Source organism: Somniosus microcephalus, chromosome 11 (genome assembly GCF_052327205.1).
Source record: "Somniosus microcephalus isolate GS21.2 chromosome 11, FLI_Smic_1.0, whole genome shotgun sequence".
NCBI lineage: Eukaryota > Metazoa > Chordata > Chondrichthyes > Squaliformes > Somniosidae > Somniosus > Somniosus microcephalus.
The window spans coordinates 21,921,490-21,936,354 of NC_140997.1; the positions used below are offsets into that span (position 1 = coordinate 21,921,490).

Sequence of the window (14,865 nt, forward strand, 5' to 3'; positions counted from 1 at the left end):
TAAGGTGTGAATAGTATGTTGATTGCTTTTGTTACCATCGTGAACTTGGAGTGCGCTGAGTAATCCAGGGTGAGAACATGTTTTTAACTGTAAAATGCAGTACTCAATGAACACACTGTAATCAAAACTAATTTTGTTAACCATTTGGGATACAATAATAATAGAGGATGATTGCTACACCAGATTTTAGGAGAGAGGGAAACAAATTTGCACTGAATGATGGAAAAGCAACCAAGTACAATGCACCACGTGATATTGGTACTGTGCACTGTTTATACCATATAGTGGCCCAGAAATTCGGGTCGGGGGCTTCCCGCGGGTGCAAGCCCCTGACCTGCACTTACCTACCGTGCCGGCCGTTGAGCTGTGGGCCCGTGTGGGATTCCGATCCTGGGCCTCCTCCAGCTGCCGGCGCGCAGTGCTTGCGTATCCCAGGGGCGCAGTTAGTTTGATGCGTCCCCTGGGATCACGTGGGCCATGGAGAGCCAATGGTAGCAGGGAATGCTTCATTCATAAGTTTGACAGGAAGACCTGTCAAACCTATAAATACTATAAGCCCCAAAACATCACTAAATCTTCAAATAAATTTTTTTTTTAAATCACATTTTTAAAATAACCATAAATTACATGAAATAACTATTTTAAACAATAATTTAAATTTTTGAAAAAATTAATTACATTTTCTAACCGGGGCTAAAAATAAACTTACCTTTCTTTAAAGTATTTAAAAATAATAAACCTGTGGAAAAAATGTTTTAATTTTAATTAATTCACCACTTACCTTGTAAAAAGCAGGCCTTGCGCCTGCTTTTTAAAAGTGTAACTCCTGGAGACTTACCCTCCCGGAAAAACCTGCAAAAAAAATGTAAGTTCGATGCGCACGCGCTGCCTCTCCTGCGCACGCATTCCACCTCTCAACCCCTTCTTTCAGGGGAACGGAAGTGCCGGTTTCCCGCGCATGCGCAGTGCATGCACGAAACCAGCACTTCCATTGGGCTTACGGGTGAGTATCCCATGCGTACTCACCCGTGGAGACCCGAATTTCTGGGCCAGTGTTTTTAAGGAGCGCTAAAACTTTTATTAGTCAGCGAGAGCTCCCACAGACACAGTGCTTAGCAACTTCTACACATCACTCTTAAAGTGGTACAGACAGTTATGAAAGACTGTTTATTTTTTTATTGAGAAACTAAGATGAGGGACTAAGGCCATGGTACCGCCTGCCAACTAGGGAGAGAAGAGCAAAGAGATTTCAAAGTAAGTCAGTAAATAGGGATTAGGTGATGCTAAACTTGGGTTTTAAATCCTGAACATTGTAGGGAGAAAGGAACAATTGGCGAGGGTAAAGGAGATTGACTACTTTGAAGTCCACGGAAAAATTGAGTTTGAGCAGGAAGAGTGATAGAACATTGCATTTGGAGCTTAGAAGGAATGATAAGGAAGTTCAGACAATATTTCACCAATAAAATAGAAAGAGCACGTTAAGTTGTGACAGAGAGAGAGGTTAGAGGTGGGAGAGGAATCACCTCTCAAACCATACGCTGGTATCCTGTCCATAATGTGAGAGAGGTACTAGAAAGGCCTGCACTAATTTGGAAGAAGTATTCAAGTCTTCAAAATGTCAAAACTGAGATTGATAGATTTTTGTTAAGCAAGGGTAGTAAGGGTTATAGAACCAAGGCAGGCAGATGGATTTAAGGTACAGGTCAGTCATGATCTAATTGAATGGGAGAACAGACTCGAGGGGCTGAATTATGTTGCTGTTCCTATGTTGCTAAAGAGAAATCAGTAGCAGTATAACATTAGCAGACATCAGTAGAGTCTGATTAACTCTTCCCTTACAATAACAATAAGGACTGTTGCTTCCTTTCTGTAGAAAAATATTTGGACATCTGACCAATAATGATGCGGAAGAGAGTGTTGCCCAATTGGACCTTTTCCCTAAAGCTCATGATGGTTAATATCGCCTTTGGTAAGTCAGTCCTCTCAGAGGCAGATATTGTTGTTCTTTGCTGAAACCTAACTGTAACATCATTTAGGTTGGGGTGTCAAACCTGTGGCCCTGGGGTCTCATGTGGCCCCTGAGCTGTGGTAATCCAGCTCCCGAACCCCAGTCCTATTTGGGCCTATATACGTCTTATTTGTTGGTTGGTCCTGTTTCAATTTCGTGGGCTTGGAGCTTTGCAAAGGGCTGGTGTTTTGGCACTGCTTCCTCATTGGTGGGTAAATCCTCAAACCAGAACACCAAAACCTATCAGCACCACCAACCTGAGATATGTAAATTAACGGGAGCGTGGATTTCTATTGTATTTGTGGCTGTCGTTGGCCCTCTGGCTCTATGATACATACCTATGAGGCCTAGAAATTTAGGTTACCCCTCTGAATAGAAAGTTGTTTAGCAGCAACCTTCCGCACCAACTTTACAAAGAAAATGATCAACAGTTCAATTGAAGTTTAACAGATTATCAAGCTGGCACATGATGTAACCAGAACAATATTATAGACAATTAAAAGACCTGAAATGTTTGGATTTTTTTGTCGGACCTGAACCAGTATAAAAGGCAAGTTAAAGTCTGATAGACTATTGGGTAATATGTGACACAGAAACACGCTGGCATCCAATCTCTGCCACTAAGGGGTGTGAGAATACCTCATCCTTTAGCAGGGAGGGATGGAACGGACCAGCCACCACCGGCAGGATGACACCTACAGAAACAGTTCAATTCCTTTCATTGAAGAGAGATATTCGGCTGCAGTGACTGCACGGGGCAATCTATAGGTGGGTGATCTAATTGAGGTATTTGAAATGATTAAAGCAATTGATAGGCTAGATAGACAGAAACTATTGCCTCTGGTGGGGGAGTCCAGAACACATCGGCATAACCTTAAAATTAGAACTAGGTCGTACCTGACACAATTCCGAATATTGGTTGGCACCGGAGTGTCTTGGAGCTCTCAAAAGCAGCAGCACCAACACGTTTCCTTTCTTGAATGAAATGTAGATCAGATGGATTTGCTTTAACACATTATGTTGATGTTTTACTCTAGGCTTCTTTGTGGCCACTTCCAGTACTCAGCCGGTAAGAAAGGTTTGACACCTCTTGTACGTCTCGCTTTGAATATTGTCATTTTAGTTCAGTGATAAATTGAAGAGTTTACAGCAATCCCAAGGTCGGGCTCTTTAAAATGATAGCACAATATTTCATGGGAAATCTTAACATATGCCAGCGAGGGAACACCGTTTATAGTGCCTGAATGTAAAGCAACACCAGGCTGCAGCACAGAGAGGAGAATCGGGTGGGAGAATTACGTGCCAGTAATGGAACCCATCCCGATTTTACTGCCTGGAAGGAAAATCACAAACGCTCCATTATAGGTGTGTGATCCTCACCACCCAATTTTGGTCTCTGGCCAAAATTACTTTACATCTCGGCGCTAGAGATGAAAATCTACTGCACACGCTTATAAAAACAGTACAACCGATCAAATTCAATCAGAAGGGCATTTTCCATCACATGTCTACGGGTGATGTATAATTTATGTGATTACTATTGCATCAACACTCAAGAAGCTCGACATTATCCAGGACAAAGCAGCCCGCTTGTTTGGCACCCCATCCACCACCTTAAACGTTCACTCCCTCCACCAGTGGCGCACCGTGGCTGCAGTGTGTACCATCTACAGGGTGCACTGCAGCAACTCGCCAAGGCTTCTTCGACAGCACCTCCCAAACCCGCGACCTCTACCACCTAGAAGGACAAGGGCAGCAGGTGCGTGGGAACACCACCACCTCCAAGTTCCCCTCCAAGTCAGACACCATCCTGACTTAGACATATAGCGCCATTCCTTCATCGTCGCTGGGTCAAAATGTTGGAACTCCCTCCCTAACAGCACAGTGGGAGCACCTTCACCACACGGACAATGGCAGTTCAAGAAGAATGCCCACCACCAACTTCTCAAGGGCAACTGGAAATGGGCAATAAATGCTAAACTTGCTAGCGATGCCCATATCCCAAGAATTAATTTAAAAAAACAACTACGAGCACACCTCAACTCTTTATAAGTGGTTTAAACATACCATAAAGTTGATTATACATTCACGCTGTATCAAATGAAATGACTTTAATAATTATAATCATATTCTCTACAGGCTTTTGCTGACAAGGTTTTTGAAGTATCTTTGAATGAACAGTCAGAAAAATGCCCCAGGATGCTGGTAAAAACAAGAGTAAGACGTGCTGCTGGTAAGTAACCAGTGATTGAGTCAAGTGTTGATTTGTGTTGAACGGACTGGTAGCGCCTGTGAGGATCCTCCCCTTGAATAAAAATCAGAACTTGCTAAACTTCCACTGAGCTTACTTTGTTTAACATTGAAAACTCCAGGTAAAGGGCTAAGATCCGCATGCATGGTGCCAGCGAGGTTAATAGGAATAGGAGAGGGACAGGATAAATTAAAAAGTAATGGGATTTCAACAGCAAGCCTGGTTTTAAAAGGCTGTAGATTTTAGGAGGCGCGGCACGTCCAGGGAGTTAATGAGTTCCACAGTCTTAAGGGCCTCAAAAAGAATGAGTTAGAGAAGGGCAGGGTGTGGTGAGTCTCGATTTCAATGTGACAAAGAATAGAGGGAGGAGGAAAAGTGTATGGCGCTTAACAACAAAGAGCAACGATGCCTATTGCAGGGTTGATAAAATAAGGAAAACCAAGAAAGGGTGTGATAGAGAGAGAGAAAACGACAGAGTGAAAGAGAGAGAGAGAGGCTGGGTATTTACGAAGTGAGAATAGGTCAGCTAACAGATGGCAAACCTTTCCTTGAATCCTGTCCAGGAGACTGAGAGAGTTGCCAGAAGATGCTTGGAAACAGTGTTAGTTGGCCAGCACATAGCACATTCTGTGTCACCCAACGTGGATTAAGAGCCAATTAATACTGAATATGGGGCAGTTTAATGCTACAGATTTGTGTTTAGGGATTGGAATGAATCCGTTCGAGGCCAGTCTGTCCCTGTGAGCAAACGTTAATGGGGGGGGGAACGAGGAATTAATCAGTACACGAGCACTAACAGGTGAACACTGCAGCATTTCTGCACTCCATCAGGATGTTTCACAACCACCCCCCCCCCTCCCCCAGTGTATTACAGATACAGGAAACTCTTTATTATCCGGCACCAACGGGACCGGCATGGTGCCGGTTTATCAAAAAGTCCGGATTACAGAGAGGTATAGTTAAAAGGTACGAGAGCTCCGTACACAGCAACAAATCCAGGCTTCCCTGTTGCTTAGCAACAAGTGCACGAACCCCAGTTACACAGCCACAGATCCAGGAACTGCCACTAATATGAAGTAAAACTTACCTGAACCTACTCCTGAATTTTGCCGGTTAACAGAGATTTCCGGTTATTTAGGTGCCGGTTAAAAGAGTGTTTCCTGTACATGCACTCCATGAGCTTCATTTCACATTATAAATGCATCATTAAAATGAAGTTGAGATGGCAAGGTAGATTTTCCCCTGCCCAGCTCCTAAATAATGCTTGAATTATGGGTGCAATGCAGGGGAAAAGTGGGCACGTGTTCCTTCCCCTGTTCAGCACCTGAACAGAGCTTTCCCCCCACCCCGGACTATTTCTGGTACTGTTGCACCCGATTGTGCCTGAAGAGGGCGCCGTGATAGAAATGACATCCAATTGGAGGCTAAAACAGGCCTGCACCAACATTCCCTCTGGGAAAGGTCCCGCACAGGCCTCTCGCCAGCTTTTCCATTGCAACTACCGCGCGTGCGCAGAAATTTAAAGGGACTGCGCATTAAAAAAAACAGGAGGCGCCGAACAAAGCGCAGCATTGGCCTGCACCTGGATTTCCTCTCACAGCGCTGGGTGCAGATCATGGGCAGCTGATTCCCCACCGCCACCCACTCAAAATCCTGGTGCTACTGCTTCCCCAGCTTCCAGTTGGATGTCAGCTGTCATTCGTATTGTCAAGCAAGGCTGCTGACATTATGGTTCTGCTGCTTCAGTTGCTGAATAAGCGTCTTGTTGCTGAATGCTTACACTTAGTGACGGAGGCCACGTTCAGTAGTGTGCCGCAGCCCCCGCCCTTTTGCAATGTGGCTTATTTGGAAGCAGTTGAGGAGCGATAACCACAAGCCCCCTTGATAGTTACTGGGGGGGAAATGCCTGGCCCTCTCCTGAGCCACTCACATCTTTTACCCTCCCATAGCTCAAGAACCCTCCGTTCCCTCGACTGTACAACTAATCCATCCCACCGTGTATAAAAACCAAAGCCTCACCGTTGAACCAGAACTCTTCTTTCATTCCTCATAACCATACTTGTTTTCCCCCTGTTCCTCCACATTCAGAATGCACAGATATCACATCAGCAGATTCTCAACAGTGCTTCATTGTGTGTTTCTGCTTATCACCAAGGTGCTTCCCTTTTACCCACTCCTGGCAAAGCTCACTGAGGGAGGCACCCTGATTTCTGTTTGGGGTGCTGCAGCCATCTTATTCTTTTAGAGTAGCAAAAGCACATTCAAAGGGGAAGGCATGTTAAAATCTATGAGAAGAGCAAATCAAAGCTTCCGGCAGACAACAGTATGTTGTATGTGACATGCAGGGACAGCTGCAAAATCTTGCCTTGTTCCAGACTGCCACAAAAGTCTCAATTTCAACAGCAACTTCTGTCATGGGGATTACATAAGAACATAAGAAATAGGAGCAGGAGTCGGCCATTTGGCCCCTTGAGCCTGCTCCGCCATTCAATAAGATCATGGCTGATCTTCTACCTCATCTCCACTTTCCTGCACTATTCCCATATCCCTTGATTCCCTTAATATTCAAAAATCTATCGATCTCTGTCTTGAGTATACTCAATGACTGAGCCTCCACAGCTCTCTGGGGTAGAGAATTCCAAAGGTTCACCACCCTCTGAGTGAAGAAACTTCTCCTCATCTCAGTCCAAAATGGCCAACCCCTTATTCTGAGACTGTGACCCCTGGTTCTAGACTCCCCAGCCAGGGGAAACATTCTCCCTGCATCTACCCCGACAAGCCCTGTAAGAATTTTGTATGTTTCAATGAGATCACCTCTCATTCTTCTAAACTCTAGAGAATGTAGGCCTGGTCTACGCAATCAGGATTCTCCTGCATCAGCCCTTTAATGCTGCTGCTGTTTTTTAACAACAACAACTTGTATTTATATAGCACCTTTAACGTAGTAAAATGTCCCGAGGCGCTTCACAGGAGCGTTATCAAACAAATTAGGGCAGGTTGGTCAAAGAGGTAGATTTTAAGGAGCGTCTTAAAGGAGGAAAGAGAGGCAGCGAGGCGGAGAGGTTTAGGGAGGGAATTCCAGAGCTTGGGGCCTAGGCAGCTGAAGGCACGGCTGCCAGAAGGCCTCAGAAGTGCCCAGACTTCTCCCTTGTGGGCCTCTGCCCAAAATGCGCTGCCATGTGTGCCCACCCTATTCAAATGAGGCTCATTGGTGATGTGCCCGGAGGAAGCTTTGGGCCGAGGAGCACCAGGAGCTAATTATCGGCTCTGTAATACCTCAGGCAAAGAATAGTAGCAAACATAGAAAACATAGACATAGAAGATAGGAGCAGGAGTAGGCCATTCGGCCCCTCGAGCCTACTCCGCCATTCAATGCGATCATGGCTGATCATCCAAATTCAGTACCCGGTCCCTGCTTTCACCCCATACCCCTTGATCCCTTTAGCCTTAAGAAATATATCCAACTCCTTCTTGAATATATTTAATGAATTGGCCTCCACCGCCTTCTGTGGTAGAGAGTTCCACAGGTTCACCACTCTCTGGGTGAAGAAATTCCTCCTAATTTCTGTCCTAAATGGCCTACCCTTTATCCTTAGACCTTGTCCCCTGGTTCTGGACTCCCCGACCATCGGGAACATCCTTCCTGCGTCTAGTCTGTCCAGTCCTGTCAGAATGTTATAAGTTTCAATGCGATCCCCTCTCATTCTTCTAAACTCCAGCGAGTACAAGCCCAATCGACCCAATCTCTCCTCATACGTCATTCCTGCCATCCCAGGTATCAGCCTGGTGAATCTTCGCTGAACTCCTTCCATGGCAAGAACATCCTTCCTCAGATAAGGTGACCAAAACTGCACACAATACTCAAGATGTGGTCTCACCAAGGCCCTGTACAACTGCAGCAAGTCATCCTTGTTCCTGTACTCAAACCCTCTTGCTACGAAGGCCAAACAACTTTGTTCACTGGAAAATTAAAAATGTAGTTGCATTCCTCACATAATTCATGCCCTTTATGTCCACAGCTTGTACACTGGACTTCATAACACCAGACAGAACCGATAATTTTCTGCTGCCGTCAGACTATTCTGCTGCCAATCTAGACACCTGTTTGAACAATAGTGTGCTGGCTGCGAACCTCACTGAACTGGGAAATATAGCTTTTAACACAGATCAGCTTCTTGTTATTAAAAGAAAACTGGGAGAGGTAAGAATCTGGGGTGGAGACACCTCATTTTAGTGGAGAATAAAAAGCAGAAATTCTGGAGCAGAATAATTGTATTTCTTCTTCTGCCTGTGTAATTCACACCTCATCTAGAGCCATCCTTTGTTCCTTAACCTGTCCCATTACCACCTCCTCTTGCCTTGAATATCTCTTAATGTCTCTCAATGTCTCTTAATCTCTCCTGCTTTCTATCCTATCACTGACCTTCCCTTTTGTTCTTTCATCCCCTCCCCCTTTTCCCAGCCCCTAACTTGCTTCACAAATCTATTCCTTTTCCTGCTTTTTTCCAGTTCTGACGAAAGGTCATCGACCTGAAACGTTAACTCGGTTTCTCTCTTCACAGATGCTGCTGTTTTTCCAGCATTTTCTGTTGTTATTTTGCATTTCCAGCATCCACAGTATTTTGCTATTGTAGGTGTCTTCACACTACTACGAAAATACTGCGGTTGAAACTGACAGTTAAACAAACGTGGTTTAATGTACTGAAACAGTTACAAACAAAAGAACGCAGGAGAAACTCCACACAGGTCTGTACACTAGCTGGATCCACGAGGACTGACTGAAACGCCCTACCCCCTGACGTCATGACATCATCACGTTTCCCGCCGTTGGGAACGTCACGTGACCCGCGTGATGACGTCATCGCGTCAGATCGCGATTTTATCGATCCCGCGCTGTTTGAACAGAGCAAACACTTAAAGGTAACAACTATGGTTAAAGACAATTATAAATGTTACTGCAAGAGTCTCTTGATGGCTTTGCCACACTATCATAATTGTATCTCTTGCTTTTTTACAGTGCACCCTTGCACATAACTCACTCCCACCACGCCCATCATTAACTTGATTCTAAACGACTGCCATATTTCTAACACCTATATTTGGTTGCACCTTTTACAATGTGAAGATAGTAATAAGTTAATGGAACCACGGGCTTATTGTTATTTATAGACTTGTTATTAAATTCTAAATACTTTGGGCCCTAGGCACATCTCTGACATCACAGCTGAGGGGGGGTGGGCAGATATGACTGAGCCCAATGCCATTGGGATTCCACCCCATGGAGAGGAGGTCAAGAAGTTCCAGTGATTGGGGGGGGGTGGGAGAAGGCAGATCTTCCAACGACCCCCTCCCACTGTAGCTTGCTAAAGATGTATTTACGTTCAGTAAAACTAGACACTGCTGGGTGCCTTTGGTGCACCAACTGTCAGACTCTCTCTCTCTCTCAAGCACCAAATGTCTGACAGCATAAATCAATCAGTGCCTGTCATCTGATCTGAGCTGGCAATTCAGTATTGAGCAGTTCACGATCTGTTGGGGCGTGCAGTGGCTTCAGGCCTCCTCCACTCTCCATTGTCCACTTGGCAATGAAGGGCACCAAGGTTTCTTACTTGAGTCTACACTGCTCAGCCCATGAGACATTCTGACATGAATCAGTCATTCATGAAAGAAAGACTTATGAAATAATACTGAGCGGCCTGCGGGTGGCGCTGTCCAGGGAGAGTATAAATACTCGGGCACGGGCCCAGCTTGCGCAGGACATTCTTAACAGGAACTAGTGAAGGGCACAACTAGACCTCCATGTTGTAAAACAGTTGATTAAAGCTTTGTTTAACGCTTAGACCAAGTGCCTAGTAGTTTTCTTACGTCACATTCATTAATGGATTTAGGATTTATTATTTTCAATCTGATAATTGCAACACAGAGATCAACACCCCAGCCTAAAGCCCCGGGACTTCAGATGGGTCGAGCAAGTTTGGTGAGAAGGGAGCAGCTGCTAGCAGCATGGGCAAATACACATTTTTTAACAAAATATCACAAATCTGCTCCAACATTCCCACCCCGGGACTGCATGATTTGAAGGATAACTTTTCCAGAAGAATTGAGAAGTACATATCACCAGTACCCTAAGCAACCCGCATACAGGGTAACCATCATATATAGTCCACCTCCTGTGGTGTTGCACATGTAAGCTGGAGAATATGTCTCTCCCTTACCTGTCTCTATTGCCTTCGGTGTTAGCCTTAGCTCAGTGGGTAGCACCCTCACCTCTGAATTAGAAGGTTGTAGGTTCAAGCCCCACTCCACAGACCTGAGCACATATTGCAGGCTAACACTCCAGTGCAGTGCTGAGGGACAGCTGCACTTTCGGAGGTGCCGTCTTTTGGATGAGACATTAAGCCGAGGTCCCATCAGCCCTTTCAGGTGGATGTAAAGATCACATGGCATTATTCGAAGAAAAGCACGGGAGTTCTCCTGCCGTCCTGGCCAATAGAAACATGAGTAGGCCATTCAGCCCCTCAAACCTGCTCCACCATTCAATTAGTTCATGGCTGATCTGCACCTCAACTCCATTTACCTTTGCTTCATATCCCTTGATGCCCTTACCAAACAAAAATCTATCCATCGCAGTCTTGAAAGCACCAATTGTCACGATATCCACAGCCTTTTGGGGAGAGAGTTTCAGATTTCTGTTACTCTTTGTGTGTGAAAGAAGTGCTTTCTGAATCCGCTCCTGAATGGCCAAGCTCTAATTTTAAGATTATAATATTTATCCCTCAACCAACTTCACTAAAAAAACGATTAACTGGTGATTATCTCATCGCTGCTTGTGGCGCTATTGCTGTGCGCAAATAGGCTGCTGCATTTCCCTACATTACAACGATGGTTACAGTTCAAAAAATACTTTTGTTAGGCAAGGGTGTCATGAATCTTATCATTCATGAAGAAATGACTCATGAAGTAACACTGGACGGCCAGCTGGTGGCACCGTCCAAGAAGTATAAATACTCGGGCGTGGGCCCAGCTTGCTCAGGACATTTTTGTAACCAGGAACTAGTGATGTAACTGGAATCTCATGGTTGTGAAACAGTTGATTAAAGCCTTGTTTTATACTCAAACCAAGTGCTTAGTAGTCTTTTTACATCAAAGGGTGTTAAGGGTTATGGAACAAAGGCAGGTAGATGGAGTTAAGATACCGATCAGCCAGGATCTAATTGAATGGCGGAACAGCCCAAAGGGCTGAATGGCCTGTTCCTCTACCTATGTTTCTATTGTCCTATGTTCCTTGGCTGTAAAACATTGGGACGTCCTGAGGCTGTGAAAGGCGCTATATAAATGTAAAGTTATTTCCTTTTTTTTTCTTTACATTGCTGTTTCTCTGTCTCTGCTCTTCAGCCTCTGTCTCTCTCTTTCTCTTCTCTCTCCTTAACTTCTTGCCTGTCTATTTATTCTTCTTTCATTTCCGATGGGAGGTGGTGGGTAAGGTGCTGCGGTGTGAGAGAGAATAGAGTCACCAAGGCTGCACATTGGAGTTGAGGTGACTATGTAGCCCTCAGTGGTTCCCTTCTGATCCTCTCCCCCCCCAGTTACTCATGCTTCCCCCATCCCCTCAGTCTCGCTGCGTCCCCCCTATCCTTCACCGTCCCACTACCCCCTTTCTCTCCTTACCACCTCCTCACAGCCATCACTACTCCTATCCCGTCCCTTGTAGGGCATGTCGTGCACCAAAGCCAAGTCCAATCTTGTCCTCACCCGATATCCTTACCCGCGCCCCTTCCAGCAGGAATCACCAGATCGCAATCAAGAGCAGGAACTCGGGGTGATTTTTGTATCCCCTGCCCAGCTGTAGCAGTCAGCCCAATCCCTGCCCACCACATCTGAAAGCTAATTTAGCAGAGCACAATTAAACCTGGGATGCTTCAGTTCCAAACATGTCTTGAAAAGTTCCTTGATATCAATGTATTAACGGTTAAATCTTTCTGACACAGATATACCCAGGTGGGCTGCCTCAAGAAGAGATTAAAAAGTTGGGAATCATCATTACTGTGTACACCACTGAAGATATCAGCCAGTGGACCATAACAGATCCAGATATATTTGCAGCTGTGGTACAGAGAAGTGGAAGTGCTGAGATGGTAAGGATCTGCAGAAAGGTTCCTGATTCTCTTTTAAGAAGAATGAGGTGCAAAAGTTTTCATGTCACAGGAATAGGAGTAGGCCATTTAGCCCATCGAGTTGGTTCTGCCATTCAATTAGACCATGGCTGATCTGTATGTCCCGATGTCCCTCAGCAATAGAATCATAGAATAGTACAGCACAGAAGGAGGCCATTTGGCCCATCGAGTCTGCGCCGGCTCTTTCGAAGAGCAATCCAGTCAGTCCCACTCCCCCGCTCTTTCCCCACATCCCTGCAATGTTTTCTCCTTCAAGTATTTATCCAATTCCCTTTTGAAGGCTATGATTTAATCTGTATCCACCACCCCATCAGGCAGTGCATTCCAAATCCTAACCACTTGTTGCATAAAAATGTTTTTCCTCAGGTCGCCTCTGGTTCTTTTACCAATCACCTTAAACCTGTGCCCTCTTGCTATTGATCCTTCAGCCATTGGAAACAGTTTCTCTCTATCTACTCTGTCTAGACCCCTCATGATTTTGAACACCAATCAAATCTCCTCTTAGCCTTCTCTGCTCTAAGGAGAACAACCCCAGCTTCTCCAGTCTACCCACATAACTGTAATCCTTCATCCCTGGAACCACTCCAGCAAATCTCCTCTGCACCCTCGCTAAAGCCTTCACGTCCCTCACAAAGTGTGGTGCCCACAACTGCTTGGCGGTGCTTGAGAAAGGCCTAGTGAGAACTCTAAATACAATTCTCCATTCCTCCATGTGGGAGCCAACTAGTCTATGTCTTCCACAGCAACATAGCTGAGATCAGCTTGGTGAAATTAGGGGTTGAGTCTGCATGACAGCATGCATATGCCCTCCAACGTGCTGCATCAACCTAAGACTGCCTGGTGCCCAAGACCTTTTATTGAAAGTGGAGATATTAAATTCAAATTATATTTCTCAGTAAAGTTCTTATTTTTGAATTTATTGCAGGGTGATTTGTAATCCGAGGTTGTACGAAAGGAAATAATTTTATGTTAAAGAGGATTCAGTCGTTCAGTCTCTGGTAACAGAACTCCAGCCCTGACATCCCATGGGGGATTCTGCCAGACTGCCACTGCTGTAACTCCATAACTTTCAGGGAAACACTGTTTAAGCCAGTCTCCCATCAAAGCTATGGCAAGAGATCAGTAGAACTTCTGTGGCATTTCAGGGCTTCCATCTTCAGTGCTGTTGGCTGGAGAAGTCTATCTCAAAAATGTTTGTATAAATGATAGACTGTCGGATACTGATTGACATGAATCAGTCATTCATGAAAGAAAGACTTATGAAATAATACTGAGCAGCCTGCGGGTGGCGCTGTCCAGGGAGAGTATAAATACTCGGGCACGGGCCCAGCTTGCGCAGGACATTCTTAACAGGAACTAGTGAAGGACACAACTAGACCTCCATGTTGTAAAACAGTTGATTAAAGCTTTGTTTAACGCTTAGACCAAGTGCCTAGTAGTTTTCTTACGTCACTGATGTCTCTAAGTTTTACACTCAAACTGATATGTAACTGATACTGATACTGAGAAGATGTTTCCACTTGTGAGGGAGACCAAAACTAGGGGACGTCAGTATAAAATAGTCACCAACTGATCCAATAGAAGAAGGACTTGCATTTATATAGCACCTTTCATGACCTCAGGACATCCCAAAGCACTTTAGAGCCAATTAAGTACTTTTGAAGTGTAGCCACTGATAAACGTCTTTACCCAAAGAGTGGTAAGAATGTGGAACTCGCCACCACAAAAACAACAACTTGCATTTATATAGCGCCTTTAATGTAATAAAATGTCTCAAGGCGCTTCCCAGGAGTGTTATCAAATGAAATTTGACACCGAGCCACATAAGGAGATATTAGGACTGATGACCAAAAGAGCTAGGTTTTAAGGAGCCTCTTAAAGAAAGAAAGAGAGGTAGAGAGGCGGAGAGGTTTAGGGAGGGAATCCCAGAGCTTAGGGCCTAGGCAGCTGTAGGCACGGCCGCCAATGGTGGAGCGATTAAAATCAGGGATCTGTAAGAGGCCAGAATTGGAGGAGCGCCGAGATCTCGGAGGGTTGTAGGGCTGGAGGAGATTGCAGAGATAGGGAGGGGCGAGGCCATGGAGGGCTTTCAAAAACAAGGATGAAAACTTTAAAACTGAGGGAGCCAATGTAGGTCAGCGAGCTCAGGGGTGATGGGTGAACGGGACTTCAAGGAGTAGTTTAAAGCGAACAGCATAGATGCATTTTAGGGGAATCTACATGAGAGAGAAAGGAATAGAAGGATATTCTGATAGGGTGAGATGAAGTAGGAGGGAGAGGAGGCTCGTGTTAAGCATAAATGCCGGCATAGGCCAGTTGGGCAGAATTGCCTGTTTCTGTGCTGCAGATTCTATGTAATTCTATGTAACTTTGATGCTAGTCTGCGGTGAGTTACCTTTGCCGGTCACCAGCCCACATCAGAAATCAACGGG

At 45.1% G+C, this 14,865-nt stretch overlaps 1 protein-coding gene across 1 annotated transcript in view; it reads left to right on the forward strand.

Annotated features, from left to right (window-relative positions):
• The first annotated feature begins 1,866 nt into the window (after positions 1 to 1,866).
• Positions 1,867 to 14,865, forward strand: part of LOC147110370 (mesothelin-like protein) — a 39,015-nt gene continuing 26,016 nt past the window's right edge. Inside the window, exons 1-5 of the mRNA XM_086000319.1 lie at positions 1,867 to 1,969; positions 3,046 to 3,077; positions 4,148 to 4,241; positions 8,279 to 8,460; positions 12,248 to 12,394. Of these exons, the coding sequence (XP_085856445.1) occupies positions 1,900 to 1,969; positions 3,046 to 3,077; positions 4,148 to 4,241; positions 8,279 to 8,460; positions 12,248 to 12,394 (525 nt within the window). The 5' untranslated portion in view covers positions 1,867 to 1,899. The remainder of the gene's footprint in view (positions 1,970 to 3,045; positions 3,078 to 4,147; positions 4,242 to 8,278; positions 8,461 to 12,247; positions 12,395 to 14,865) is intronic.